Genomic DNA, 26,231 nt, shown 5'->3' on the forward strand with positions numbered 1-26,231 from the left:
TATATTGTAGTTATCAGCTGCATTTATGGTCCTTGCTGATTCCCGAATTGTTTTAATTTACAAGTTTTAAGTCATTTTGTCAGGTAGTATTTTGATTTTAATTATGATGGTAAAGTAGATGATCGAGTATGCTACAGCATCCTGAATTGAACTTGTTTCCTCTCAGCTCTGAAGCTGGCAGCCCCTCCTTCAGCCACTAAACTGGATGCTAAGAGGCAAGAGACCAGAGAAACTATGGAAGGTATGGAGGGAAGACTGCAGTGCGCTGGCTTGAGTTTCAGCTTTATGTGCTCCGTCCGTCTTGATAATGGCCTTTGTGTTGCCATGTGCAGCCTGCCCTTAAATTGCGCCTGTACCTCTTGGCCTATATAGGTTATGATAAATGTATTCTTGCCACATTATTTCTTTCTGGTTTACTAGATTATTTAGAATGCGGCTTTGCTCTGGTGTGTCAAATGTTTCTTCAGTCCTATAGTAGGATTGTGTTTTGCAGTTTTTATGTGGGCCTTTGGTATCAGTGTTGTATTGCAGTATATGTGGCATAAGCAGCTCATTTAAAAAACAGAACGAAGAAATAAGGACCCTTGTTTTTGCGCCAGTTGTGCTGGTCAAATGTTTGAGAATGATACCTGTTGTTGGCTGGTGTTTACATACGTATAATTTACTTGTGTCTGGAATGACTCGTTGTCTTTTACATTATATTTATGTGGTTTAAATAGACTGAAAGTCTTTAAATGAGTGGCAGCTTTACAGACTGTGCTCAGGAGTTCATATTAAATACTGTAGGTGTGGCAGTGCTTGTTGTTGCCATTATACTTTATGCAGCATTTCTATGTCCTATCATATTTGCATTTCAGCCAAGACCCCTGAAGCTCCTTCCGTAGCAGCTAAAGACAAGCAGAAGAGGCAAGAGATATATGAGACAGTAGAAGGTAATTCTCTGAGGATTCTTGGCTTTGCTTGGTTATCTGGCTGATGTGCTTTTGTAATATTTAATGCAAAGTGTTGCTTTGTTAAGCCAAAGGTGAGAAACTGTCACCATGTCTTGGCTGCTGACTGCTGTTGTTAGACAGAAACTTGCTGGGTAATGAATTGGCGTACGCTGTGTCTTGGTGCTTCAAGAGGGAACTGCTTTAAGGCTAAATATGGTTTTAACCTTTATATCAGCTAACATGCCTGAGCTAAACTACGGTATTTTATCTGCCTTCTGGTAAATGTGGCTTTGTAATTCACTTGTTAAATGCCATGATTTGTCATTTCTGGGGCTCGTGCTTTTATTGTGGAAACAAAGCATTGTTTCAACAACTGTGGATTTCTGTTGTCTCCGGATTACTTTGTTGCATAGAGAATGGCTTATGGAGAATGGCTTTTCCCATCAGCTGTTATTAAATGTAGCTAGGGCTATCCAAAGGCAATGTAAAATTGTGGGTGTAATGTTTTGTTCAACTTCATAGCTGTGACACTGCCAACTACTGAACAGACTCCCAAACAGCAGCTCCTCAAACAGGAGATTCAGAGAGATATTCAACAGCTCAAAGAGGGAGGTGAAGGTAATGAGGCACATGTTTGCATGGCATTTGGCGGATACTGTGACATCTGTCAGTACTCAAAGCATGGTCATCATTTGTTTCATTCCAGATATAATTTCAAGATTCAGTATGGGTTTACTGTCTGTGCAGTTATGTTGCCTGGTGCATGTGGAAAATATATTTTAGACAGAAACTTGTTGGGTCATGAAAAGTGTGTCTTGTTGCTTCAAGAAGGAACTGCTTTATGGTTTTACCTTACCTTTACAGTTTTGAGATATCTTGTGCTATTTAATTTGCCTGTTGGTAAATGTGGCTTTTTTATTCCCCTGTTAAATGGCATGATCTGTGTGATATTTGTGCTTCTATTGTGCTGCGTGGGTCCAGACTAGTGTATACTGGAACTTCGTACTTCGATAGAGTACCTAGAAAAACACTGATATTCAATACCATTTTTGATACCATGGGGAAAATTGGCATTGAGCGCAAGCAATTTAAAAGTTGCATTAAAGGAGATGGAGACAGAGTATAACGAGTTGACGACTCTGTTTGTCTGTCCCATCAGCTGTTATTACATGTAGCTCGTGCTGTCCTGAGGCAGTTTCAAATTGTGGGTCTAATATTGTGTTCAGCATCATAGCTGTGACACTGCCAACTGCTGGACAGATTGCTAAACAGCAGCTCCTCAAACAGGAGATTCAGAGAGACTCTGGAGAACTCAAATTGGGAGGTGAAGGTAATGAGGCACATGTTTGCATGGCATTTGTCGGATACTGTGACACCTGTCAATACTGGAAGCATGTAATTTCAGACTTATGGCAAAGAAGGTGGCAACATAACTGAACAGCTCAGTTTGGATTTACTGCCTATTAATGTGTAAATTATATATATAAAGAAGCCTTTGATTTCTTGTCAGCCCTCTTGTGTGTTACTGTTCTGTCAGCTGCATTTTGTGGCAAATACTGTATTTTGTCCAGTTGTTGTAATGGTTCATGAGCCCAGTTCTGAATTGTATGATGAACATTTTGATGATATATGTTTATGGCACTTTGGCAGCACTGTGTTGGATTGCTGCTGCTGCTTATTCTCGTTTTCACACTCACTGTATGGACATCAACATATTTAATATAATATAAAGACATTTGTCAGTATGATTTGTAGACAGGGTGAGTTGTAAACAGGCGACACTTCACTGGTTGTACTGCGTCATTTGTGTTTATATGTGCTTTACTGCCTTGGATTTGTTGTTGTCTTCAAGTTATAGTTCTTGGCTGCTGACTGGTTTTATCAGACAGCTTAATTGTGTCTTGTTGCTTGCATCAGAATAGAGTCGTGTATACACATACAAGGAATTTGACTTAGGTTTTTTGTTGCTTTTCAATGTACAAACGAAGAAAAATGCTACGCTATTATCACCATACCTTAGTCACGATACTATATTATTGTGATTTTAAATGTGTTGCGATATGCTCAGTATTGCTATAAAATATATTATGATTTATTATCGTTTTTCAACTGTAAACTTTGTCCCCCAAAGGAAAACTTTGTCAACATTTGTATAATCTGATAAGATGAAGTTTTTTAGTCTGTTCATCTCACTTCAGTCATTTTATTTGCAGCAAAATGTATGTAGTAGACTGAAAAAGCAATTGATTCTACTAATTAAGTAGGCTACCTAAATTTTCATTTGTATTTGTAATATAATAACATTCATGTTAACAACATTCAATAACAACACATTGAAATTGTAAACAGGAATACAAGAGGGAGGAAAATTGCTGTAAGGCAAAATATGGTTTTTACCTGACTTGAGCTAACCTGTGTTATTTCATCTGCCTGCTGGTAAATGTGGCTTTGTTATTCCTCAGTTAAATGTCTTGATCTGTGTCATACTTGAAGCTTGTGCTGCTATTGTGAGAAAAAAAGATTGTTTCAGTCTCAGCATCTGTGGGTTTCCGGTGTGTCTTGTGATTTTGTCGAGTGGAAAATGACCTATTAATATGGATTTCAATTTCAAATCGTGGGTCCTATGTTTTGTTCAACATCATAGCTGTGACACTGCCAACTGCTGGACAGATTGCTAAACAGCAGCTCCTCAAACAGGAGATTCAGAGAGATGCTGGAGAGCTCAAAGAGGGAGGTGAAGGTAATGAGGCACACGTTTGCATGGCAGTTGCTGGATATTGTGACATCTGTTAATACTGTAAGCATGGTCGGCATCTGTGTTATTTTAGGTGTAATTTCAGGCTTGTAGAAAAACATAATTAACAAGAGGGAAGAAGTGGATAGATGGAGGGAGTAGGCAGCTCAGTTTGGATTTACTGTCTGTTGCCTGATTATGTATAAAATATATAAAAAAGCTGGCTTTGATTTCTTGTTAGCCCTCGTGTGTGTTGATGTTCTGTCAGTTGCACTGTGTGGCACATACTGTGTTTTGTCCAGTTGTTGTAATGCTTTGTTTACTCCAGTTCTGAATGTTGAACATGTTGATGCTATATGTTTATGGCACTTTGGCAGCACTGTGTTGGATTGCTGCTGTGTGTTGGATAATTGGTAATGATCAGTGGGGGAAGATTGAGGCTTTAATATTTTTTGTTTGTGGCTTTTTTGATTTTGATCACTTTCCTTTATCACATATTCTGCTTGCCCTCGTTTTCACACTTTCTGTATGGATTTCAACATATTTATATAACATGGGGACATTTGTCTGAATGTCAAGTTGTAAACAGGTGATAGACTGGTTGTCATTTGTGTCTATATATGCTTTACTGACTCTTTTGTTGTTGTCGTCTTAAAGTTAAAGTTCTTTGCTGCAGTGCTTACCATTGTGTCTTCTTGCTTCAGAGAGGAATTGCTTTACGGCAAAATATGGTTTTACCCTACTATTATATTTTTGGACTAACCTGTTTAACTTCATCTGCCTGCTGGTAAATGTGGCTTTGTTATTCCCCCGTTAAATGTCATGATCTGTGTCATATTTGGAGCTCATGCTACTATAGCGAGAAAAAAAGATTGTTTCAATCAACATCTGTGGGTTTCTGGTGTGTCATGTGATTTTTCGAGTGGAGAATGACTTACTGATATGGAGACATGTCTTTTTCCTCTTCAGCTGTTACTACATGTATCTAGTGCTATCCTAAGGCGATTTCAAATTGTGTTTCTCATGTTTTGTTCAACATCATAGCTGTGACACTGCCAACTGCTGGACAGATTGCTAAACAGCAGCTCCTCATACAGGAGATTCAGAGAGACTCTGGAGAGCTCAAAGTGGGAGGTGAAGGTAATGAGGCACATGTTTGCATGGCATTTGTTGGATACTGTGACACCTGTCAATACTGTAAGCATGGTCGCCATTTGTGTTATTTCAGGTGTAATGTCAGGCTTCAGTTTGGATTTACTGTCTGTGCAGTTATGTTGCTGGTGGATGAGAAAAATATGTAAAGAAGCTGGCTTTTGATTTCTTGTTAGCCTTCGTGTGTGTTGATGTTCTGTCAGTTGCATTTTGTAGCACATACTGTATTTTGTCCAGTTGTTGTAATGCTTTGTTGACTCCAGTACTCAATGTTGAACATGTTGATGCTGTATGTTTATGGCACTTTGGCAGCACTGTGTTGGATTGCTGCTGTGTGTTGGATAATTGATAATGATCTGTGACAGGAGAGGGAGGCTTTATTTGTCTTTGCTTGTAGCTTTATTGATTTTGATTCTGTTCTCACACAAATTGCTTATCCTCGTTTTGACACCCACTGTATGAGCATCAACAAATTTAATATGCAAGGACATTTTCAGCCATGTTGTAAACAGGTGACACTAGACCTGTTGTATTGGGTCATTTGTGTTTCTTTGATCTTTACAGGCTCTCTAATTGGTTGTTATTTTCAGGTTAAAGAACTCATCACTGTAAGATTGTGAGGTTAATGTTGTGTTTTATTCCAGTTGAAAAGACTACTGCTGGAATAGCTGCAAAACAAGATACACAGAGGCAGGGGACCAAAGAGTCACTGGAAGGTATGCAGAGATTTCAGTTCTTTGTCAGCCTTGTGCTTCTTGATTGTCTGCTCCTGCCACGTTCACCTCAGTCTTTGCGTCACCAAATGCAGGTCTCTACTGATGTTTCTCGCTTTCTGTGGTGTGTTGAGCATGTTATACGTTTGAACACGGCTTGTTTGTGCTGCTTTGGGAAGTGGACCAAGGACAAAAATCATTGCAAGTAATATTAGTTCTTAAGATTAGGTTAACAGAATATGAATGCATATAGGAAGAAATGGCATAATATTGAATCATATTGGATGTTGTAGTCTTACCTGGCTGTCGCTGTTACGTGATGTTTTCCATGTGTCCTTCAACAACAGTTCCTTGTGTTTGTGCTTCTTGTGGTTTTTGGTGGAAATGACATGATTGATTGAAAGAATAGAGCATATAAGAGATTTGTAAACAGCTATTATCATTATACAGTAGATAATTGTCACTGTTATCAAAACATGTTAGGTCATGAGACGCACTGTATATTGTGGCTTAGGCTGTAGTGTATATTATTGTACTGCCTACTTCTTTCAAAAGCTCCATTTATAGGTCAGTGATTGAAGTCACGGATTTTTATAGTTACTGAATTTTATAAGATGTTGCTGAATTACAGCATGTGTACTCAGCAAACGCTCACTGGATTGGTAGATGATTAATGAATGGAGATAAATGGAAATGAGGTTAATGGCTGCTCTGTAGGCACCGTGTTTTTTGAGTATAATCAGACTTTAATGTTTTACCACAGCAGTGAGGCCTCTTGATACTCCAGCAGCTGTGACACTACCCTCTAGGGATTCCAAAAAAGTGGTGGAAGGTATGAACCCATAGTCTTGCATTTTCTGACTGTAACACTAATGTCTATGTTAGACAAGCTCTTGGTCATGGCACTGTCTGTGCATTTTATAAGATTCTGCTTTTCTCGTTGCACATTGCATGTATATATGTATCATCTGTAAAATGAAGTGAAGAGCTGTTGCTACTGTCAGTTTCAGGCAAATGGAAATCAACTGAAGGTGTTATTCTGTTGTTGTCTTGGACATTGTGGCTCTAAAACATGTATGGCATAGCTTTTGGTTTGCTGTCTCGTTTAGTCTGTTGGTGAAGATTTCAATGTTATGTAAGTTGAATTAAAATCTACATTATATTTCTTCAATTAACTTTAGTTGCAGCAGAGAAGTCAGCAGCTTCAGCAGTGATCTCCAAAGTTGAACCTGAGAAGCAGGAATTCAGAAAGAGAGTTGAAGGTATGTGGTAGCATTGTAAAGAAACTCCAAGAGCAAAGTTCGTACTGAATGTAAATGGGATCATGTTGGTATTCAGTAGGTTTCTCATATGCTGGGGTTTTTGCCTAAGCACATGCTCTGATAGCATGTGCTGCACATTCAGGCTGTTATGTTGTGGCGTTCTTGTGTCTAGAGGGTTTTGTCAGTGCTCTGGCACATTTGTTTTTGATGGCTGATGAGTTGGAAATTGCGTACTGGCAATTGCATTTAGTTGCAGTCCATCAATCCTCACTGTTGAGTTCATTATTGTTGTTTCAACATCCTTTTTGGCTTTAATCATCTGAAACTCCACTATCATTCTTGTTTTTATGCTGCTCTGTGTTAACTATAGTAGATATTTAAGGTCTAATTACATCAATTACACCTGCAGAGACTGAAAAGCCTGCTGTTTCTGATGTCATCCCAAAGCCAGAGCCTGCAAAGCTGGATACTGAAGTGAAAGGACAAGGTAGAGGTTTTGTGGCACCCGCACATTGTTTATTCCTCTCAGTTTTGTTTTGTCTTCCATGTGGATTTTTGTATGCAGTGTAATCAGTCTGACTTGTTGTTGCTCACTTTTTGTATTCATCTGTGAATGCCAGATTTGCTGTATTCTGGATTGTTGTCTTCTCCAGATGGGAATAATTGAGAGCTGTGTTTTTGACAGACTTGATAAATGCTGAGCTGGTCCTCTGTTTTGAGTTGGAGAAGGGATCATTGGTTCCAGTGTTGTTTTGTGTATGTGTGTGGTGGGTGTGTGGGTGAGTGTATTATAGCAGCCATATATTTTCCTTGTTTCATTTTCCATATTTGCTTTTGTTTTAGCAAATAATTAAAACTGAGTACACCTCAATATTTGCAAGTAATATTGTTGCTGAAATATTCAGCATTATTACAAATTGCATATTTTGCTAAATATCGTGCAGCCCTGCTGTAGTCTTCATCTGGTGTCTCATTTGAAAGCCTGAGTTACAACAATACATATCAACAGTGTGTCTAATTGATTCAATCCCCAGTCCTTCAAGTCAAAGTCGTTCGAAACCTGGAGAGCCAGGAGGCCGAGGAGGGAGATAGTGTCACTCTGCACTGTGAGCTTTCTAAACCTGGACTGCCCATCGAGTGGAAGAAGGAAGCTCAAGTATTGAGTTGTGGTGAAAAGTACCAAATGAAACAAACAGGATTCAGTTATGAGCTACAGATCTTTGATTTGAGACCTGGAGACACGGGAAGCTACTCATGCTGTTCAAAGGACACAGTAACTTCAGCATCTCTTGTAGTAAATGGTAGGATGGAGACCACATCATCATCTCATGCTGTCCTCTTCTTCCATCAAGTCTTTCATTTTATTTTTAAATTCATTCTTCTTCATCTTATTTTTCTTGACTGTGTACCATCTGGTTATTTCTCTTCACCCATCAGCTTCCCCAGTTATTTTCACAAAAGAGCTGGAAAGCCAAACGGCTGATGAGGGGGACAGTGTGACGCTGCACTGTGAGCTTTCTAAACCTGGTGTTCCTTTGGAGTGGAGGAAAGGAGAACTTGGTCTTTGTCCTTGTGCCAAGTATGATATTAGACAAACAGGACACCTGGCTACATTAATAATCCATGATTTAGACCCAGAGGATGCTGGGTGTTACACATGTGACACTGGTGACCGTCAAAGCACTGCACAGCTAGCTGTGAAGGGTACGCCTCCTAAAACCTGATGTTTGTAGTGGATATACTTGAGTTGTAAATGAATTGATTGAAGACTTGCCTGTTTGATAGACTTAAGGTATTGCTATCTTAATAGTAGGGCTGTCATGACATGTCATTCAAATTCTAAATCATTCAAATGCTGCACTGTTTTCTTTTTTCTTTGCATGTCTATTAATTCTGTGGAAACCCCAATTGGACTGGTGTGATAAAAACCATTTTCAATAAATCCAGAGCGTTGTTAAGTCCAAAAGTCAACATTCATCAAAAGGAGATAGATGTAATCATTTCCAAAATTCACGATTTATCTAAGAAATGTTCTGCTTCAGTCCATATTTGTTTAATTTTATCCTTTTAACATTTTCACTGTGGACAAAAAAGTCAGCTATACATTGTACCAGCTTTCTCTCGGTTTCGCTAAATCTTTTCTCCTCATTTCCACCACCTCCCTCCCTGCAGCCCAGCCTGTCCTTTTCAAAACCCAGCTACAAAACCTTGAACTACAGGAAGGAGACAGTGCTTGTCTCCGCTGTGAGACCACAAAGCCGGGAGCCAGTGTGGTCTGGAGGTGTGGTGACAGGGTGCTGGCGTCCAACAGCAAGTATCACCTGAAACAGGAAGGAACTACAGTCGAGCTTGTCATCTATAAACTGCAGGGAGCCGACTCAGGAGAATACTCCTGTGATACAGGCAGCCAGAGGACTTCAGCTGTCCTCACTGTGCAGGGTAGGAGCTGTCTGTTGAAGGCTGTGCTTTTCATGCACCCTCTGGAGTCACGTCTTTCTGCGTGTCCAACATTACTCCCAACACTTGAGCATGAACGTCAACCTTTCATCTGGAGATCTTGTTTTCTCTCTTCTTTACTACACTTTAATTTTCAAGTATTATTCCTCATCCCACGTGTGTTCTTGTTCTTCACTTGTACTTATTCACACAAAGACCTTTCTATTGAACTTGATCACTCATCATTTGTGCCTATCTGTGGTCTCTCTTCACAAACATTAACACACCCTTTACTGTTTTTCTTCACTTGCTACTCACAATAACAGCTTGGGATAAATCTTTATATAGTTAATCACACTCGCACAATTAGCACGACTTGAACCATATCTTCAAACAACAAATATGTAACTATTCTGCTGAAATGTATTTGTCAAACAGAGGTCGAGGTCAACATACTGAAATTCTTGGAGAGCTGTGTTGTATATGAGGGTGAAGATGTCCGCTTTGAGTGTCGGGTTTCCCATGAAGAGGCACCTCTGGCCCAGTGGAAACTCCAGGATGTCCCTCTACAGAACAACGAAATGAACCTGATCAAGTCTGAGGGCCGGGTACACAGCCTCACACTGAGAGGCGTCACCACAGCTGACTCAGGAATAGTTACGTTCTCAGTGGGTAACCACACTTCCACTGCTTCTCTTACAGTCAGAGGTAAGAAAATGCACTTTATGTCTTGGGATGAAAATTCCCATTTTGCTTTTATGATAACATTTGGACTCCTGCTCATTTATCTAAACTATCTTCCTTGTAGGACACCTTCCCTCTATCTTTCCAAAGAGCTTACCAAAAACCTGGATGCTTGTGATGTTCTGAGGCTCTTTTATTTTAACTTCATTTTCAGTTTATACCGACTTCTTATCTATTCATCTATTGCACTTTTGTATTTGAAATCTGCACTTTACTGCATATTCCGTCATACTTATATTCATATTCTCTTCTCTTCCATTGAACTAGAGCTAACGTTTCCCATTTACTTTTAAATGTAGTTATTTATTGGTCATATTGATCGACATGTTTCCTTGCAACTTGTGTGTACAGCAAGTCTTCTGCACTTTTTTTTTTTTTTACTACACACTTTATTCAGATAACTTGACACACAACAGCAAAATTAACTCAGTGACTGACCATGTCGTGTTAATCAGTAATTAAAATTCTGAGTTTTTGTGTTGTCCTGGAGGCATGGGTGTGAAATACACTGACAGATGTAGTCACAACTTTTCCAGATTTGAGCCCTGCCAGGAGACCTTTGTTGCATGTCATCCCTCTATATTGTCCTCCCAACAAGAAATGGAATCCTCACAAATAATAAGCAGAAGTATTTTTATTCTTGAGGCTGTCAACAGTGTCTTTCTCTGTGTTGTTTAATGTTACTCACAAATACTAAACATGCCACTTAATGATTCACCGTTTTCCACTATATTTTAATGTAGGGATGCACCGAATATTCGGTAACTGAATATATTCGGCCAAATATTGCAAAAAAACACACATTCGGTATTCGGTGGAATAAGTTAAAAGTAAGGCCGAATAATAGCAGCGTGTTTTGATAACGCAATCAAATGGCGTGCTGTGACGGGCGGAATAAAATGTCGGCAGTGTGGCGATCTGCCCGTCACGGCACTCACATTTGCGACTAAAAATAGTTTTGAGCGAGCAAAATAGGCTTAAATCATTCAGCACGCTGTGTGAGCAGCCTACAGATTTCAACCAGCAGAAACAAAAGGCGAATCCCATCGGTTGTGGGTTGAACGGGGGTCACAGACACAGACAGTAATGTATTCCTGTCAAATACGGCGGCCATCGGCTTACTGGCAACGGAGAAGTCGGCTCCAATAATATCCTCTTCTTGGCGTCATGACTGCCCAGAAGTACCTGAACAGCCGAGCCAGCCGAACACAGGTATGTGATGTGTCAGAGGAGAAATGAGCCGTTCACGGCCCACAAACCTCACCACACTTCAGGGACTGTTCTTTGCTTATGAAGGGACTTGTCAGGGGAGGAGGGTGGCTGGTTGATTTTTATTTTATTTATTTATTTTATTTTAATCCCCCCATGTTAATCACTGATTGATGCTGTTTTTGAAGTATGAATAAGTCAATAAGTAATTTATTCCATTGAAATATCATTGATGTATTATAGAAAAGTGATTTATCTTTTCATAAATGACAGAAGGCACATCTGCCTCATTTTCGTTGTGGTGTTGTGATACTACTCAGAACCATGATATTTTCATTGGTATCGCACAGTGGGTCCCAATTTTGGTACCGTGACAACACTAATCTGGAGGGGTTCATCTGCAAAAACTAATGAAAAACTAAACAATGATATTCGGTACTCGGTATTCGGCCAAGCATTTAATAATATTCGGCTTCGGCCACAAATTTTCATTTCGGTGCATCCCTATTTAATGCCTCTGCGCCGGCAAGGCATTATATTTTTGGATTGTCTGTATGTCTGTCTGTTCCATTAATATGAATGCAAACTTTGAATGCCTTGAGCAAATTTCTTCAAAATGGCACAAACATTCACTTAGACTCAACGATGAACTGATAAGATTTTGGTATTCAGGGTCAAGGTCACTATGACCATGCACCTGTCTCATTTTTGTGAATGAGATATCTCAAGAACACCTTAAGTGAATTTCTTCATATCTGGCACAAAAGTTCACTTGGACTCAATGATGAACTGGTTAGATTTTGGTGGCAAAAGTCAAGGTCATTGTGACCTTGCACCAATCTCATTATCATGGAAGCAATATCTCAAGAACACTTTAAGGGAATTTCTTCAAATTTGACACAAATGTTCACTTGGACTCAACGATGAATTAGAATTTAGTGGTCAAGGTCACTGTTACCTTGCGTCCGTCTTTCTCTCGTGAATGGGATATTTCAAGAACACCTTGGGGGAATTTCTTCAAATCTGGCACAGTCGGCCACTTTGAGTCTTCGATGAACTGATTAGAAATTAGTGGTCAACAGTCAAGGTCACTGGGACCCTGTCTGGCTCATTCTCGTGAATGCAATATCTCCAGAAAACCTTGAGGGATTTTTTTTTCCACATTTGACAAAAACATCCACTTGGACTCAACAATGAACTCATTAGAATTTGTTGATCAAGATCAAAGTCATTGTGACCTTGCTTCTGTTTCATTCTCGTTAATCCAATATTTCAAGAACACTGTGAGGGAATGCAATATCTCAAGAAGATCTTGGGGGTGTTTCCTTAAATTTGGCACAAACATCCAACTGGACTCAAGCCTGAACTGATCAGAATTTTGTGGTCAAAGGTGAAGGTCACTGTGACCTCACATAAACTGTTTTTGGCCATAACTCAAGGTTTTATACACAAATTATGACAAAATTCATACAGATGTCTAATAGGATAGAATGATGAAGTTATGACATTTCAAATCCAAAAGGTCAAAGGTCAGTTTCGCTGTGAGGTCGTAATGTTCTGCAAAAACACTTGTCTAGCCACTATTCAGTGTCATATCTCGGGAACAGAGGGAGAGACATTTGTTCAGATACTGAATTGGTGACACTCATGGGTGACCATTTGAGACTGTGGTGACTGTATAGATCTTCTGTGTGCTGCCAGGGTGAAGATGTGCATGGAACATGGATGTAAACTTTAAGTACAACTTGAGTGGTTCGTGGAGGCATACAACTGCGAGGCGGTAATTCTAGTTTAACAGACAAATGATTTGTCCACCAACATATGACTTGATATATTTGATTGCTGATTTCTACCAGTTTTGCATCAGACTTGTGTAGATAAACCAGTGCTGGTTGTTTTCTTGCTCTGTTTAAAGCTTCTTGTTGGTATGGTTCAATTGGAACTGGTAGAACTATGAGTATAAAATAATGTGGCTCGTGAATACAGTGTATTTTGTGGTGGCTATGTTTACCCAAGAAACCTTTGAAATGACTCATCCTAATTAATAATGGTCTTTCTAGCAGCCGCACCTGCACTATTCAAGAAGGAGCTGGAAAGTCAAGAGGCCACCGAGGGAGATAAGGCCACCCTGTCCTGTGAGACATCCAACCCTGATTGCAAGGTGACCTGGCTGAAGGGCTCAACTGTGCTCACCCATGGGGAGAAGTACACTTTGGAGCAGAGAGCTACCACTCACAACCTGGTTATACACAAGCTGAATCTGAAGGATAGCGGAGAATATACCTGTGATACAGGGGACAAGAAAAGTACAGCTACCCTGACTGTGAAAGGTAACAGAGCACAGCTTCATCCCATCATTGTCTCTTGTCTCCTCTTGTCTTCATCCTTCCTGAAGTTAATTTTACATTCACCCATCCAATTAACAAGTACTGGATCAGATCATCTACTCAGCATCCATTTCTCTTGGATTTCACAGTCCTTGAGTGAAGTGTGATGTCGTATTTGGCATGTAGTTTGAGTTTTACTTATTTGTCTAATGTTGGCTAAACTTATTTTACTCTGTTTTTTTACTTCTGCCTTAATTACTATTTGTGAGTCATCAAATTACAGACATAGTGAATGGATTTTGATGGTTTGTTCAAGTTCAGATTTCTTATGTTATTAGTTGTCATTAGAATGGCACATGTCACAAAACTACATCTATAATCCTGAGAATAAGTTGTGGCATGAAATGGTGAGTCAGTGTTGAAATGAGATTCCTGGTCATGGACATACCTCTTACTGATGCCTTCTGGAAGCTCAAGAAATCTGATCACTGCTCTCCCATCATCCCGTTCACCCTCAGAGCGTGTGCGTGTCATCCGAGAACTCTGCGATACCACTGTGATCACTGGGCAGGATGCTGTCTTTGAGGTTGAGTTGTCACACTCAGGCGTGACGAATGGGGAATGGTGGCTTGGAGACAACCTCCTCCAAAATAATGATCTAAATCAAATGAGCAGCCAGGGCAGAGTGCACCGTTTGGTCCTGAAGATGGTGACCACAGATGAATCAGGCGATGTTGCCTTCGTGGTGGGAGAAGAGAAGAGTGTGGCCTGTCTTCTTGTGGAGGAGAAGCCCAAAGGTAAAGGAGATCACATGGTCACTAGAGATTTTTACTCCTCACATTCATCTCAATCAACCACCAAACAAACAGCTTTGTCTTGGCCGATGGAAATATGCTGGCGCCATCATCTCTAACATCCTAACTTTTAGACGCGCTTTCCACTCTTTGCATATAGTGTTTGCCATACAAAGAAGTGCTATCAAAATGCTAACACTAATATTATGACTTAGAGGCAAACTTTGGTATCTTTCAATCTGGACCCTATTTTCCCATGTTATTGTGTCTAAATGACTAATGGAGACAACTGCTGTTGAAGCTGGTCAAGTATTGAGAAAGAGGGCTGCAGCCGGCAATGGTGAAATAGGCTGTAATTTCACCTCTGTGGGCATTTGGCATTGTCAGTTTACGTTCACTAAGAGTGCTTAATCTGACAGGCTCAGATTCTTAGTATAAGTGTCTGACAACATTATGGAAAGGACCCTACAGAGAAATGAAATGTTTTCATTTACCTTTCACTTGATCTGGCCTATTTCTTCTTGTCTGTAATCAAGTCTCGCTCAAGAAAAAGTGTCTTTGTGAAATCTTGCAAGAGGTGACTTCCTACAGAAAGACAATGGTGGAAACGTAAGAGAGAATTTTAGAGAGGACTGCCAGAAAAAGTTTGTTGTGCTGGAGTACAGAAAGCAGAATTTAGTGTTGTCTACAAGATTTTCAGTGTCATGGCTGATTATAGAGCTGATTTCGACAATGTGAAAAGGTCTGCAAAATTTTACAACTAGAGTTGTTTAATTTCTTTACAGGTTTCTTTCCATAATGTTGTCAGGCACTTAAAATAACAATCTGAGCCTGTCGATGGCATAAATTCACTTTCGGCGTACATGAATTGACAATGCCAAATGCCCCAAGTGCCCCGGCAAGCTGTGCGTGTTAGACACACAGAGCCGGATTGGCAAGTTGATCCGAGGTGCCCAATTTTCCGCCTCGTAGGGTAGTCATATTGGCGGCACCCTTTTAGTTTAAAAAGACCGAGGCTGCCTTCCGCAAGGGGAGGGGCTGTTGAAGAGCAGGAATTAGCGAGCAGCTAGTAGCAAGAGGGAAACACAAACCTGACAGACACTGTAAAGATGAGCAACCGGGGAGACAAGGAATTGCACGCCCTCCTTGCCCTCGCAAACGAAGAGGCCATTAACCGTCAGATGACGGGGACGGTGAAGAACGGGCCAACTTATGAGAGAATCGCTGAAGGACTGACCAGCCGCGGCTTCCCTCCCACGTCACTGTTTATGTCACACGCTGAGCTACACGTTTTGTTACTTGCTCACGCCCCCCATTGCCCCGAAAAAGACGCATTCTGTATGAACAAAAGTAGGTAGGCGGCATTTTGCTGCACTCCCCGATTTTGTTTTTATACTGCCAATGCTGAAAAAAGACTGATTGGGCTTTCCTGCAAATTTGCACAATTCCTGTTTAAAACGGGCTTTAGACACAAAAAGATGGGAAAATAGGGTCTAAGTTGAAAAATACAGAAGTTTTCCTTTAACACTAAAATTGTAATTATTTTTTGAAGATGCATTTTCAATACATCATTTATCAAATGTTACAGTTTTATAGCTTAGTTTCTTTCCTTTTTTGTAATAAACTTGGAAGGGTACGCATTACAATTCTGACAAAATTTCACAGCATGCATCTATGTTTTTAAGTTTATGGCTTTGAAATTATTAATGCCAGGGCTGTTAAGGAAGGTAACATTACTACCATTATTAAATCTAGTTTGGGGTTTCCCATATTTACAGTGTTAATACTAGAGAAGCCACACAACACTGTGGCAGTAGAGGGTAAAACTGTCACTCTGGCCTGCACCATCTCTGACGCCAAGGGCACTGTCACCTGGAAGAGAAACAACGTGGCCATCCACGCAGGTCTCAAGTATGACCTGAGGAACAATGGAGCGTTCCACCAGCTTCATATCCACAACCTGCTGCCTGAGGACTCAGGGACATACACCTGTGACACAGGAGATGCACAGTGTGACGTCACCTTGACTGTGGAAGGTAAAGAACGATGCCACCTCTTTGCTGTTGATCAGATTCAAGAATGTGGACCAAGATCAGATTGACATGAACAGCTGAAATATTCTTGAACTTCCACTTCCTCAATCTCATACCCAGTCGGGCATCAGCTAAAACTTTTGTCCAGATTCCCTTAAGAGATGTTTTTCTTGTCATCTCAAAAATCTGATGCCAAACTTTCCATCTCAACATCTGATGCCAAACTTTCCCATTTTAAATTCCCACCAGGTGCCCCAGTGTCCTTCCACAAAGAGCTGAAGAACCAGGATGCCGTAGAGGGTGATGATGTTACTCTGCGGTGTGAGCTGTCTAAGCCAGGTGTTCGTGTTGAGTGGAGGAAAGGAGGCATGGTCCTCCAGCCTGGTTTGAAGTTTGAGATGAGGCAGGAAGGGTGCATTCAAGAGCTCTGTATACGGAACCTGGAGCCTGACGACAGTGGCTACTACACCTGTGATGCGGGAGACCAGCTCACCACAGCTTCTTTGGCAGTGCAAGGTAGCCTATTTCAATACTATTTTGTCTATTTTGAGTATACTTTAGGCTGATTGGTTTAAATCTGACTGTATTCCTCAATGTATGCTTACAAATAGAATAGTAGGTTTGTTTTTAGGACTGGCCTACATCTTAACTATGATGTTGCATGGTATCATTTTCTGTCCATTTATTTGATGCTATTCATGAGTCAGAGGCTCAGTGCATATGTGTATTTTTTCGCTCAACAGTGAAAGAAGTCTTCATTGTGCATGGTCTTAAGACCACTGACGTCTTTGTTGGGGAATGGGCAACCTTCTCCTGTCAGCTGTCTGGTAGGGCGCCAGGCAAGGTGCATTGGTGGCTGGATGGCACCTTGCTGGAGAACAGCCCCTTTAGTGAGATAGGGCTGAACCAGGGACACATCCACACACTCACCTTAAAGAACCTGGCCACAGATGACTCTGGCACTGTCACGTTTAAAGCTGGGAGTTTGACATCAACAGCCAAGCTCTTAGTCAAAGGTATCACATTACAAAGCTAGTCAGTAGAGACTGAGATAAACAATATTTCAGTCTCTTTTTATACTCTGCAGAATTTTAAATCCACAATTTACAACATTTGTAGTATAGTAATGAAATAAGCAGGCATAAAATGTACCAAATTTTCTCTGTTTTCTACCTAAAAGAATATTTAGCCGATTTTCAACCAGCTCTGTGTCACTGCAGTGTGGGTAGAGCACATGAAACGTACCCACACTGATCAGCCCCACAACATGATTACTTGCCATCCTGCAGATCTTGGCTGGTGAACAGGCAAGGACCTTTGGCAGGGGGGGGAGCACAACCCACACTACAGTAACACAGTGCTGGTTGAAAATTGGCAAATTGTCTTTGTAATGACTTGTATTAACCAAATACAAGTTGGCACATTTCTTCTTTAAGAATATCAGTGACGATTCCATAAATTCAGATGTTTTCTGCAGGGTTCCATAAAAAGCTTGAAGTTGAATAGATTAGTAGTGGATTTTTTTTTTTTACATTGCAGTGCTTCTTCATGCATGATGATAATAATAATATTGGCAGTTGCTGTATGCTTTGATACAACCAAAACATACAATTGGGTGCAGCACCACAGTAAAGTTTTACAGGGCAGATAAACACCTAAACCCAATCATCTCCAATCATCTGCCATAATTTTTTTAATGAAAATATGTATCATTTAGACTGATTTTAATTCCTTTCTTTTTGATTCTCTCTGAATTATTCCTATGTGCTGTATGTTGGGCTGCTGAAATTATAAATCAATTATAATCACGATTATGTTTCTCACTTTTGAGATTACTATTATTTATCACAACTTTTCACCCACCTTTGGGAACAAAGTAGAGTTATAGCTCTTCAACTTTTAAAAGCCACTTCTGATGTTGCATTGGGGAGGACAAATCCAAATAAGGTCTGACATGCAATAATGATGTCTTCTTTAAAATGTAAGTATAATTGGACATCTGGACATGCTGGTTGTGGAGTTTCTTCTCACCATGATCTAAAACATGCAGGCCCAATCAATTAGCAACTATAAGTCGTGTGTACGTGTGAATGGTTTTCTGTCAGTATTCGTCAGCCTTGTCATCAACTGGCAACCTGTCCACCCCCCTGCGATCTTTAAGGATAAGCAGGTATAACTAATTGATGGATGGATGTCTACTCACCTAATTGCCGTAACGTTGCCCAGCTACAGTCAAGTACTGTTAGCCTGCGTAGCAGATTACATATACACTCCCTCAGTGGTCAGTTGTTGTCTTGTGTCTGTTGGCCTATGTTGTTTTCTTTATTTGTCTGCGAAAACAGATTCAATGCTATTATTACACCCAGACAGAATAATCAAACAAAAATGATCTGTCCATATTCTGTCTTTGCACTTAAATACCCTTGGCTCTGCGAATCACCCGTCGGCTGCATTCATGCAGTCATAATCATCTGAGAAGTTTTCCTGACGGCTGGGTCTGTCTCTGTTGTTGAGGCATGCAGTCCTGGTCGCTAACTTGGAGTTGCTGCTTGTTCACTGATGTCTCTGACTTCTTGCTGCTGTTTTGCAGTTGTATATAAACCAGTGTCCCTTGGTTCATATAAATGACCTCTTACACTTCAATCCCAGATTCAAGCCTGTGTTGTGACCCATCCAGAATTCCTTCTGCCTTTTCGTCCAAATCAGAATGTGCCAAAAATAAATGGGGAGACAGACTGCACCAAAACTGACTTACCTGTTAGCAGCATTTGGCCAAGTCTTAAAAGTGTCACAGAATCAATGTCCAGTATTTACAAACAACAAACAGTGCCTGCCTAAGTGTTATGATTGCTATATAGTAAAGAACGAGTTTTAAGTGAATCCCCCTTTAATATGTAGTACAGATGTCCTTGCCTGATTGGGAAGACAAGATTAGTTATACACAGCTTGCTGGAAAGATTCATCTATGATTTGGGACTCCTTGAGTCATTGTTTCAGGCCATGACCCTGTGGTGTGGCACCTGTGTAAGTTTAATAGTAGCCAAAAGCATGATCGTGATTATTATATGGTTGAATGTGCAGCCCTAAGTCTAAATGTCCCTTAGTTATGTTAATTATGAATAGACAAATGTGGTGATTAGACTGAGTGGACTACATATAGTAGGCCTTATTTTGGTGAAGTTAAGGTTTGATCCAAGTTTTATTGTACAGAGTTAGTGACCCACTGGATAGTGTCAACAGAAATGTTGTGTGAGGAAAGTGCTGCTCCACCCATCCATGCAGGCCGGCTGCTGTTGAATGCTCACGTTCCATTTACCTCCACTATCCCATATACCAAGCCCTGCCCCTAACCTTCAAGCACTAAAACCTCTAACCTCCCCACACCTACCTTTTGAGTTTGGTATTTCTATCCACTTATCACCCCTCTTCTATCATCTGCTGCCAGCATTTCTTGGCCCTTGATTGTGACCATTACCCTGAATCTTGACAGTTGGGCTTTTTGACCCCCTATTTATTTCTGACTCACATACAGTGGACATTAACAAATATATAAAGATTGTGTGCCAGAGCACATACAGTTTGTACCGGTCAATCATTAAAAAGCACAATAACATCACTCACGTATGAACATCACTTCAACATGCTTTTGGGGGTTATAAAGCCCATATGTCATTCGTCGTGTCCTGCACTTATCCTTAAATCTCATGGCCAAGCCCTGACCCTATGACCCCTGAACCAAACCTCAGATCCCACAGTTGAAGTGGTGAGCGAGATGGAGGACATTCGGGTGCTCGAAAACCAACCGGCTGAGTTCATCTGCCAGTTCTCAAGGCCGGTCAAGGCTCAGTGGAAGAGAGACGGGCAGCCGTTACAGCCTGATGGCCGAAGGGTGGTAGTAGAGCAGGACTGGAATGTGGCTCGCTTGTTCATAAGCCGTGTGTCTGCTCAGGACAGGGGCACATACTCCTGTGAGGCAGAGGGGACCTGTGCGGTCGCTTCACTCTATGTGGAAGGTGAGCTTCCCTCCACATGGAAAGAGCCCTTTGGGAGACTCCTGTGCTCCCTCATATCTCAAAATTACCATATGTGGCCAAATAAAGTGATCTGTTGTTGATCATCACAAAGTTTGTGCCCTTTATTGCCAAAGCCCAAACTATTAGACTTCCTAAACAACTCAGTCCTCTTAAAATCTTCATTGTGCTTTCTAGTTTCTTTCTTTCCTCATTTCTTTATTTCTTCATTTTTTTCTTTTTTTACAGGCAAACCCATTGACATTGTCCAGGGCCTGGAGAATGTAGAAACCATTGATGGAGGTGAAGCGTTGTTTGAGTGTGCCCTCTCTCGTCCAGAGAGCAAAGATGTCCGCTGGCTCCTTGATGGGAAACCAGTTAAGGAATCCCCTAATGCTGAGATTGTGACATTTGAGAGCGGCCGTCGTCATCTGCTCCTTTTGAAAGAGTTGCGAGTGACAGACAGTTGCACAGTGACCTTCAAAGCTGGCACAGCATCAACATCTGCCCAACTCTCTGTCAAAGGTGAGTCATCCAAATGAACACAAGACTTTGACATTGTACTAATTTCATCATCTTGCCTGAATTATATGTTATAGTATAATAAAGTTCAAATGACAGACTTTTACATTTCATTCTGTGGATTTTGTCCTTAAAGGTTGGCAGCTGGACGTTGCGAAGGGTCTGGAGGACAAGGTGGCTGCAGTGGGAGAGAAGGTTGAGTTTTGTGTTGAGCTCACCGAGCATGTCCCTGCAACAGAAGTAGCCTGGTATGCTAATGGAGTTGAGCTGAAGTCCAGTGACCTCTGGGCTACGAGGGTTGACGGCTGTGTGTATCGTCTTGTCCTGAGACAGGCGCCTCTTTTGCCACAGCAGGAAATTACATTTGCTGCTAGAGATGCTCTCTCTTTGGCCAAACTCACCATCATCAGTAAGTGTTTGAAGAAGTTCTGTAGCATTTTCTGATTACAAAATTTTAATCATTCACTTTATTATATCTTTATTTTAAGGAATTCAGTTTTTAGATTTGAAATGTTAAATGTTCTATTGAGAGATATCAGGAGGATAGACATGTAACCATGGTTTTCTAAGTGCCCTGACACACCAAGACATTAGTCGGCTTTGGTCAATGTTTGGCCGTTGGTGAGCGTCTGTCGCCATAGTTTTTGTAGTGTGTCCATAGTCAGCCCTTGTTGGCTTTTTTCAGCTCGTTCAACATATTAAATCTGCAGGCGTGAGACTGAAACAAACTTGTTAAAAAAGTTGTTTAGCAATTGAGCTCTTTAGCAGAAACAGTTTGTAATTGTTTGTGTTACTGTTCGCTTCCATACAGTCAGTATTATTGGTCCTTGCAACATAGGGTTGTGGTGTCGATGTGCTAACTGGCTAATTAGTGTCTTGAATCTGTCCTGTCAGTTCTCTGTTTTCCTGTTTTTTTTAATAACGACTATAGACTACTGCCCCCTGCTGGTATGCAGAGTTAGTTCCTCTCATGCAGGCAGACCATACATGCTAGTTGGCTGTTGGCTGAAGTCTTTCTGGTGTGTTCATGTGCTACTTTTTGGTTGAAACACAGGCAACGTGAGGTGACAGTAGTTGGCCTGTGTCGCCACTAGTTCTTCGATGTTGGCTTGGTATCTCTGGGCTTTAAGTTAATTTATCTCTCTCTGCTACTTAGGCATTCCAGTTTTGTACTCTACATGTCACAGGATGAAGTGATAGTCCTGATAGTATAGAAAACAGATGGCACATAAACATTACAATCTGTGTAGTTCTTGATTTGATTTGTTTGTTCTGACGCCTGCTTCTTTCCTTTCTAACAGCTGTACCTGATCCCCCAGAGGACCCAGAGGTCCTCAGTAAGACTGAAAAGTCTGTCACCCTCTCTTGGTTCACTCCTCTACATGACGGAGGGAGTCCCATTCTTGGCTACAGGGTGGAAATGCGGCTGGTAGACAGTGCCCTTTGGCTCCCATGTCATTCTGAACCTGTGTGCAACACAGAGTTTGTGGTCGGAAATCTAATCTTGGGGAGTGGATACAGGTTTAGAGTGGCAGCCATCAACAGAGCTGGGATTGGAGAGCCTGTTGAGTTGCCCCAGACTGTGCAGCTTGGTGAGTGGATGAGGGCATTTAGCTTGTAATTATATAAGTTAGCAACTGTTTTTTTTCCCATGAGATGAAGACATGAGATGTTTTATAAACTGTTACATGATGTGTGTGCTTGTTTTCTCTTTGTTAAACAGAGGCACCAAGGCAGCCATTGATTTCCCCAGGTAAGACATTATGTGTTTGGTGTGTACATTTTTGTATTTATCCTGCAAGTTCTTAAATTCTTATACACTTCTTACACACCTCTGCATATTTATCTTCATCCAATTGAATTTAAACCCTGTAGAATGTCGATCATGCTAACTTGGACTAAGTAGAGTTTTAATCAACAGGGTCAGGCATCACAAGTAGGTTTTGTGCTGTGTGGGTACTGACATTACATTTTTAAGACATTGAAATTAAAATTAAATCAACACTGAAAACACTGTGGTTACAGGTAAAGTGGCAAAACAGGTAGAGACTGAGGTGATGGGGCAGCCCAGTCTGCCTCCAGAAGCTGCTGAAGAAGGTGACCTCCATGAGCTGTGGGAGGAATCAGCCAAGAAACGGCGCATGAGTCGAGAACCCACTCTGGACTCCATCACTGAACAGACTGAAGAGGACGGTAAAGGTGGTCAGAAGAAATCAGAAGAGAAAGAACTGAAGGCCTCAGAGAAAGTGGAAATAACATCGGTAGAGAAGGATCAGGCCATTGTGTCCAAGAAGCAGACAGAGTCCAAAATGTACACCAGCTCTGAGGATGAGTCTGTTCCTGGGGGTCCATCGCTTGTCACCTACCTCAAGAAGAGCAGCAAGTCTGGTGTCACAGCGACCACTGAGGGAGAGGCTATGACTACTGAGAGGTTCTTTGCACATTTCCAGATGGCAGAGCAGAGAACAGTGCATCTAACAACCACCGTTCAGCAGACAGGTGAAACACAAGTGACGACAGAGGAGACCAGCATCATGGAGATCAGTAAAGAGGAAGAGCCTGAGCTCAGAGATGCTGCCATTAAGATTCAAGCTGCGTTCAAGGGCTACAAAGCCCGCAAGGACATGCGCCCTGTCTTCAAAGAGGTCTTCAAAGACCAGACCAAGGAGCCCAGTGGCACTATACATCTAGAATGTGTGGCAGAAGGTAAACCTGATAAGGTGCGCTGGCTGAAGGATGGAGAACCACTGACGGATGGCAAGCACCACCACATTGATATCTACAATGATGGTACTTGCTCACTGGTCATCACTGCTATCACTACAAAGGATACAGGAGTTTACACTTGTGAGGTCACCAACAAGTTTGGAGTCAACTCTCACAGTGGTAAAGTCACAGTAGGAACAGCGAGAGAATCTTCCGGGCGACGGCCACTGACCGTGGGCTACAGTGCAGACAGCGAACCCGATAGCTCCTCTGGAAGTGAGATGGATGAGTCACTGAGGCAGGCAAGCAGACGTCTACGGCGCCTTCTGCGCACACGCCTCCCACCAGATGTTGAAGAAGAACCATTTGTCAGCGCAGATGAAGGAGACCTGCGTCCTCCAGATCCTCACTCTTACCGTGAGGACGACACATACATCTACATTCGCTTCAACTCACGGTCAGAGGCTGAGGTTGCCTCGACGAGGTTCCAGGAGATGTTTACAATCCATGGAGTTCCTGTGGAGACCGCCATCCTGGAGGCAGGGCCTCTCAAAGTGGAGCTCCGAATTAGGAAGATGGGCTACACGCAAGATGGTACAGCGACCCCCACACAAGACAGACAGCCTCCTGCATTTACGACTGGAGCCCCAGGTAAGAACAGCATGGCAGTGACAGTTTATAAATCATCAGTAGATAATGTTCAAAACCATTTATATTCTGACATCATCATGTATGTTTTTGCAAAACTCCTCATTATCATATAAACAAATGCTGCCACATCTGAATTATTCAAGTTGTTCTTCTTGCATTAATTTGCTAGTTTACGACTTATCTGCAAAATAAAAGTTCTGTATACGCTGTGCATTCAGCTCTCTGTCCTGTTTTGTACTCACTATTATGCTTGTTAGTAAAGTCCAGCTGATACATATACTTCTTTGATTAAAATATTGACCTTTCCTTATATGCTCTCTGATTCGCTGAACATGTGCTCTTGTTGTCACCCAGCTGCCCCAGTCTTCTTGACAGAGCTACAAAGTCAGGACGTTCCAGATGGTTATCCAGTCAGCTTTGACTGTGTTGTGATTGGCAAACCCCCTCCCATCGTTCGCTGGTATAAGGACGGCAAACTGCTGGAGGAGAATGACCATTACATGATCAACGAAGATCAGGAGGGCTGCCACCAACTCATCATTACCACTGTACTTCCAACTGACATGGGTGTCTATCGTTGCACAGCTGAAAACAGCAGCGGCATCGCAACCACAAAGGCCGAACTCAGGGTTGACAGTGAGTGAACACACATTACATGCACAAACACTTGTGAGTACCTTGGCTTGAGTTATTACTTAACTACATTTCTGACTAAAGCTGTCTGTATATTCACCTGCCTGTTTTTATTGTTCTTTTTTTTTTGTTTGTTTGTTTGTTTGGTGGTGCAGTTTTCCTTTGCTTGTGTGAAACTGGCCAAATGCACACATTATGACATCTTGGATTAAACATCTTGAAATGTTTCTGGCACACCTATGACATATAGAAATGTCATGATTGTGTTGTCAGTCCTTTGGATTCACAATTCTTATCTACATTTACCTTTAGCATTTTGTTCATAAATTACAGCAGTACTCTCAGTAGTTCAAAACAAAAGACAATGTGTTTGATTAAGGCAGGGGTAGGCAACCTGAGGCTCCGGAGCCACATGTGGCTCTTTAGCACCTCTCCAGTGGCTCCTTGACAAAAAAAAAAAAAATACATGGAAATGAGTAATGGTTATGTTTTTTAACATTTTATTTTTTATATATCAGTGTTGTAGGCCTAAAGAAACTCCTGCATTCTCCAGTTGTAAAACTGTGAAGTCTCCAAACCGAATGAAAATAACTAAAATGTGCGTAACACATCTACTGCCTGGCACCTTTGCCTTGAAATTGTGCCAAACCTCCACAGCAGAGGCTCGTCTTGAGTCCTAGCTGGTTAGCTATGGATGCCAGATCAAAAAAGTAAAAGTCTCAGAATATAATAGAGAATTTAGTAGTGTGCGGACAGATTTGTTTGCTTCCACCACCAGCTCTGCAAAGATAAAGTACCAAATAATCATGAACAGTGCCCTGAAAGTCGTTACTTTGTGGTAAGACATGAATGAATGATCATTTAGACTGTTAGTATAGGCTAATTTGGACTTAACAGGCCTTTTTACCTTCATTAAAAGTCTCAAATATATTTTGTGGCTCCACACAGATTTTTGAAAATTATTTTTGGTCAGAATTGGCTCTTATGATAGTAAAGGTTGCCGACCCCTGGATTAAGGGATGTGTCTCTTACTTTATTTTATTTTATTTTTATTTACCAGTCTCATTATCTTGCTTTCACCATTGCCCTATCTTTTGCTTCTCTTGCTACACATGAAACCAACATCTGTATGAAGCAAATTAAGCTAAAGCACATTCCTTTTGAGTTGTTAAAAAACATATTGGAAAATGTAGGAAATGAACAACTGAAGCTGAAGTACTGATTTTATGGAAAGCAGATCTACCAGAATATAACATTTACCATAAAAATAAATAACATAGCTCAGTGGTGTTATATAACATTTTAAGAGTATCCAGCATCTGCATTTTCCAATCTCAAACCTTACCAAACTGAAACAGAAGACCTAGTCCTGA

At 41.1% G+C, this 26,231-nt stretch overlaps 1 protein-coding gene across 1 annotated transcript in view; it reads left to right on the plus strand.

Moving 5' to 3' along the window:
* The window catches only part of obscnb (obscurin, cytoskeletal calmodulin and titin-interacting RhoGEF b), a 70,439-nt gene that overhangs the window by 30,794 nt on the left and 13,414 nt on the right, over nt 1–26,231 (plus strand). The window contains exons 41-65 of the mRNA XM_049597620.1: nt 167–241; nt 858–932; nt 1,455–1,550; nt 3,577–3,672; nt 4,711–4,806; nt 5,463–5,534; nt 6,295–6,363; nt 6,713–6,793; nt 7,203–7,280; nt 7,828–8,094; nt 8,231–8,497; nt 8,966–9,232; nt 9,668–9,937; nt 13,243–13,512; nt 14,028–14,306; nt 16,082–16,339; nt 16,586–16,852; nt 17,080–17,352; nt 20,083–20,349; nt 20,596–20,871; nt 21,005–21,277; nt 22,170–22,460; nt 22,592–22,621; nt 22,894–24,225; nt 24,580–24,861. Coding sequence (XP_049453577.1) covers nt 167–241; nt 858–932; nt 1,455–1,550; nt 3,577–3,672; nt 4,711–4,806; nt 5,463–5,534; nt 6,295–6,363; nt 6,713–6,793; nt 7,203–7,280; nt 7,828–8,094; nt 8,231–8,497; nt 8,966–9,232; nt 9,668–9,937; nt 13,243–13,512; nt 14,028–14,306; nt 16,082–16,339; nt 16,586–16,852; nt 17,080–17,352; nt 20,083–20,349; nt 20,596–20,871; nt 21,005–21,277; nt 22,170–22,460; nt 22,592–22,621; nt 22,894–24,225; nt 24,580–24,861 — 5,907 coding nt within the window. The remainder of the gene's footprint in view (nt 1–166; nt 242–857; nt 933–1,454; nt 1,551–3,576; nt 3,673–4,710; nt 4,807–5,462; nt 5,535–6,294; nt 6,364–6,712; nt 6,794–7,202; nt 7,281–7,827; nt 8,095–8,230; nt 8,498–8,965; nt 9,233–9,667; nt 9,938–13,242; nt 13,513–14,027; nt 14,307–16,081; nt 16,340–16,585; nt 16,853–17,079; nt 17,353–20,082; nt 20,350–20,595; nt 20,872–21,004; nt 21,278–22,169; nt 22,461–22,591; nt 22,622–22,893; nt 24,226–24,579; nt 24,862–26,231) is intronic.

The sequence above is a fragment of the Epinephelus fuscoguttatus genome, linkage group LG15, assembly GCF_011397635.1.
Source record: "Epinephelus fuscoguttatus linkage group LG15, E.fuscoguttatus.final_Chr_v1".
Lineage (NCBI taxonomy): Eukaryota > Metazoa > Chordata > Actinopteri > Perciformes > Serranidae > Epinephelus > Epinephelus fuscoguttatus.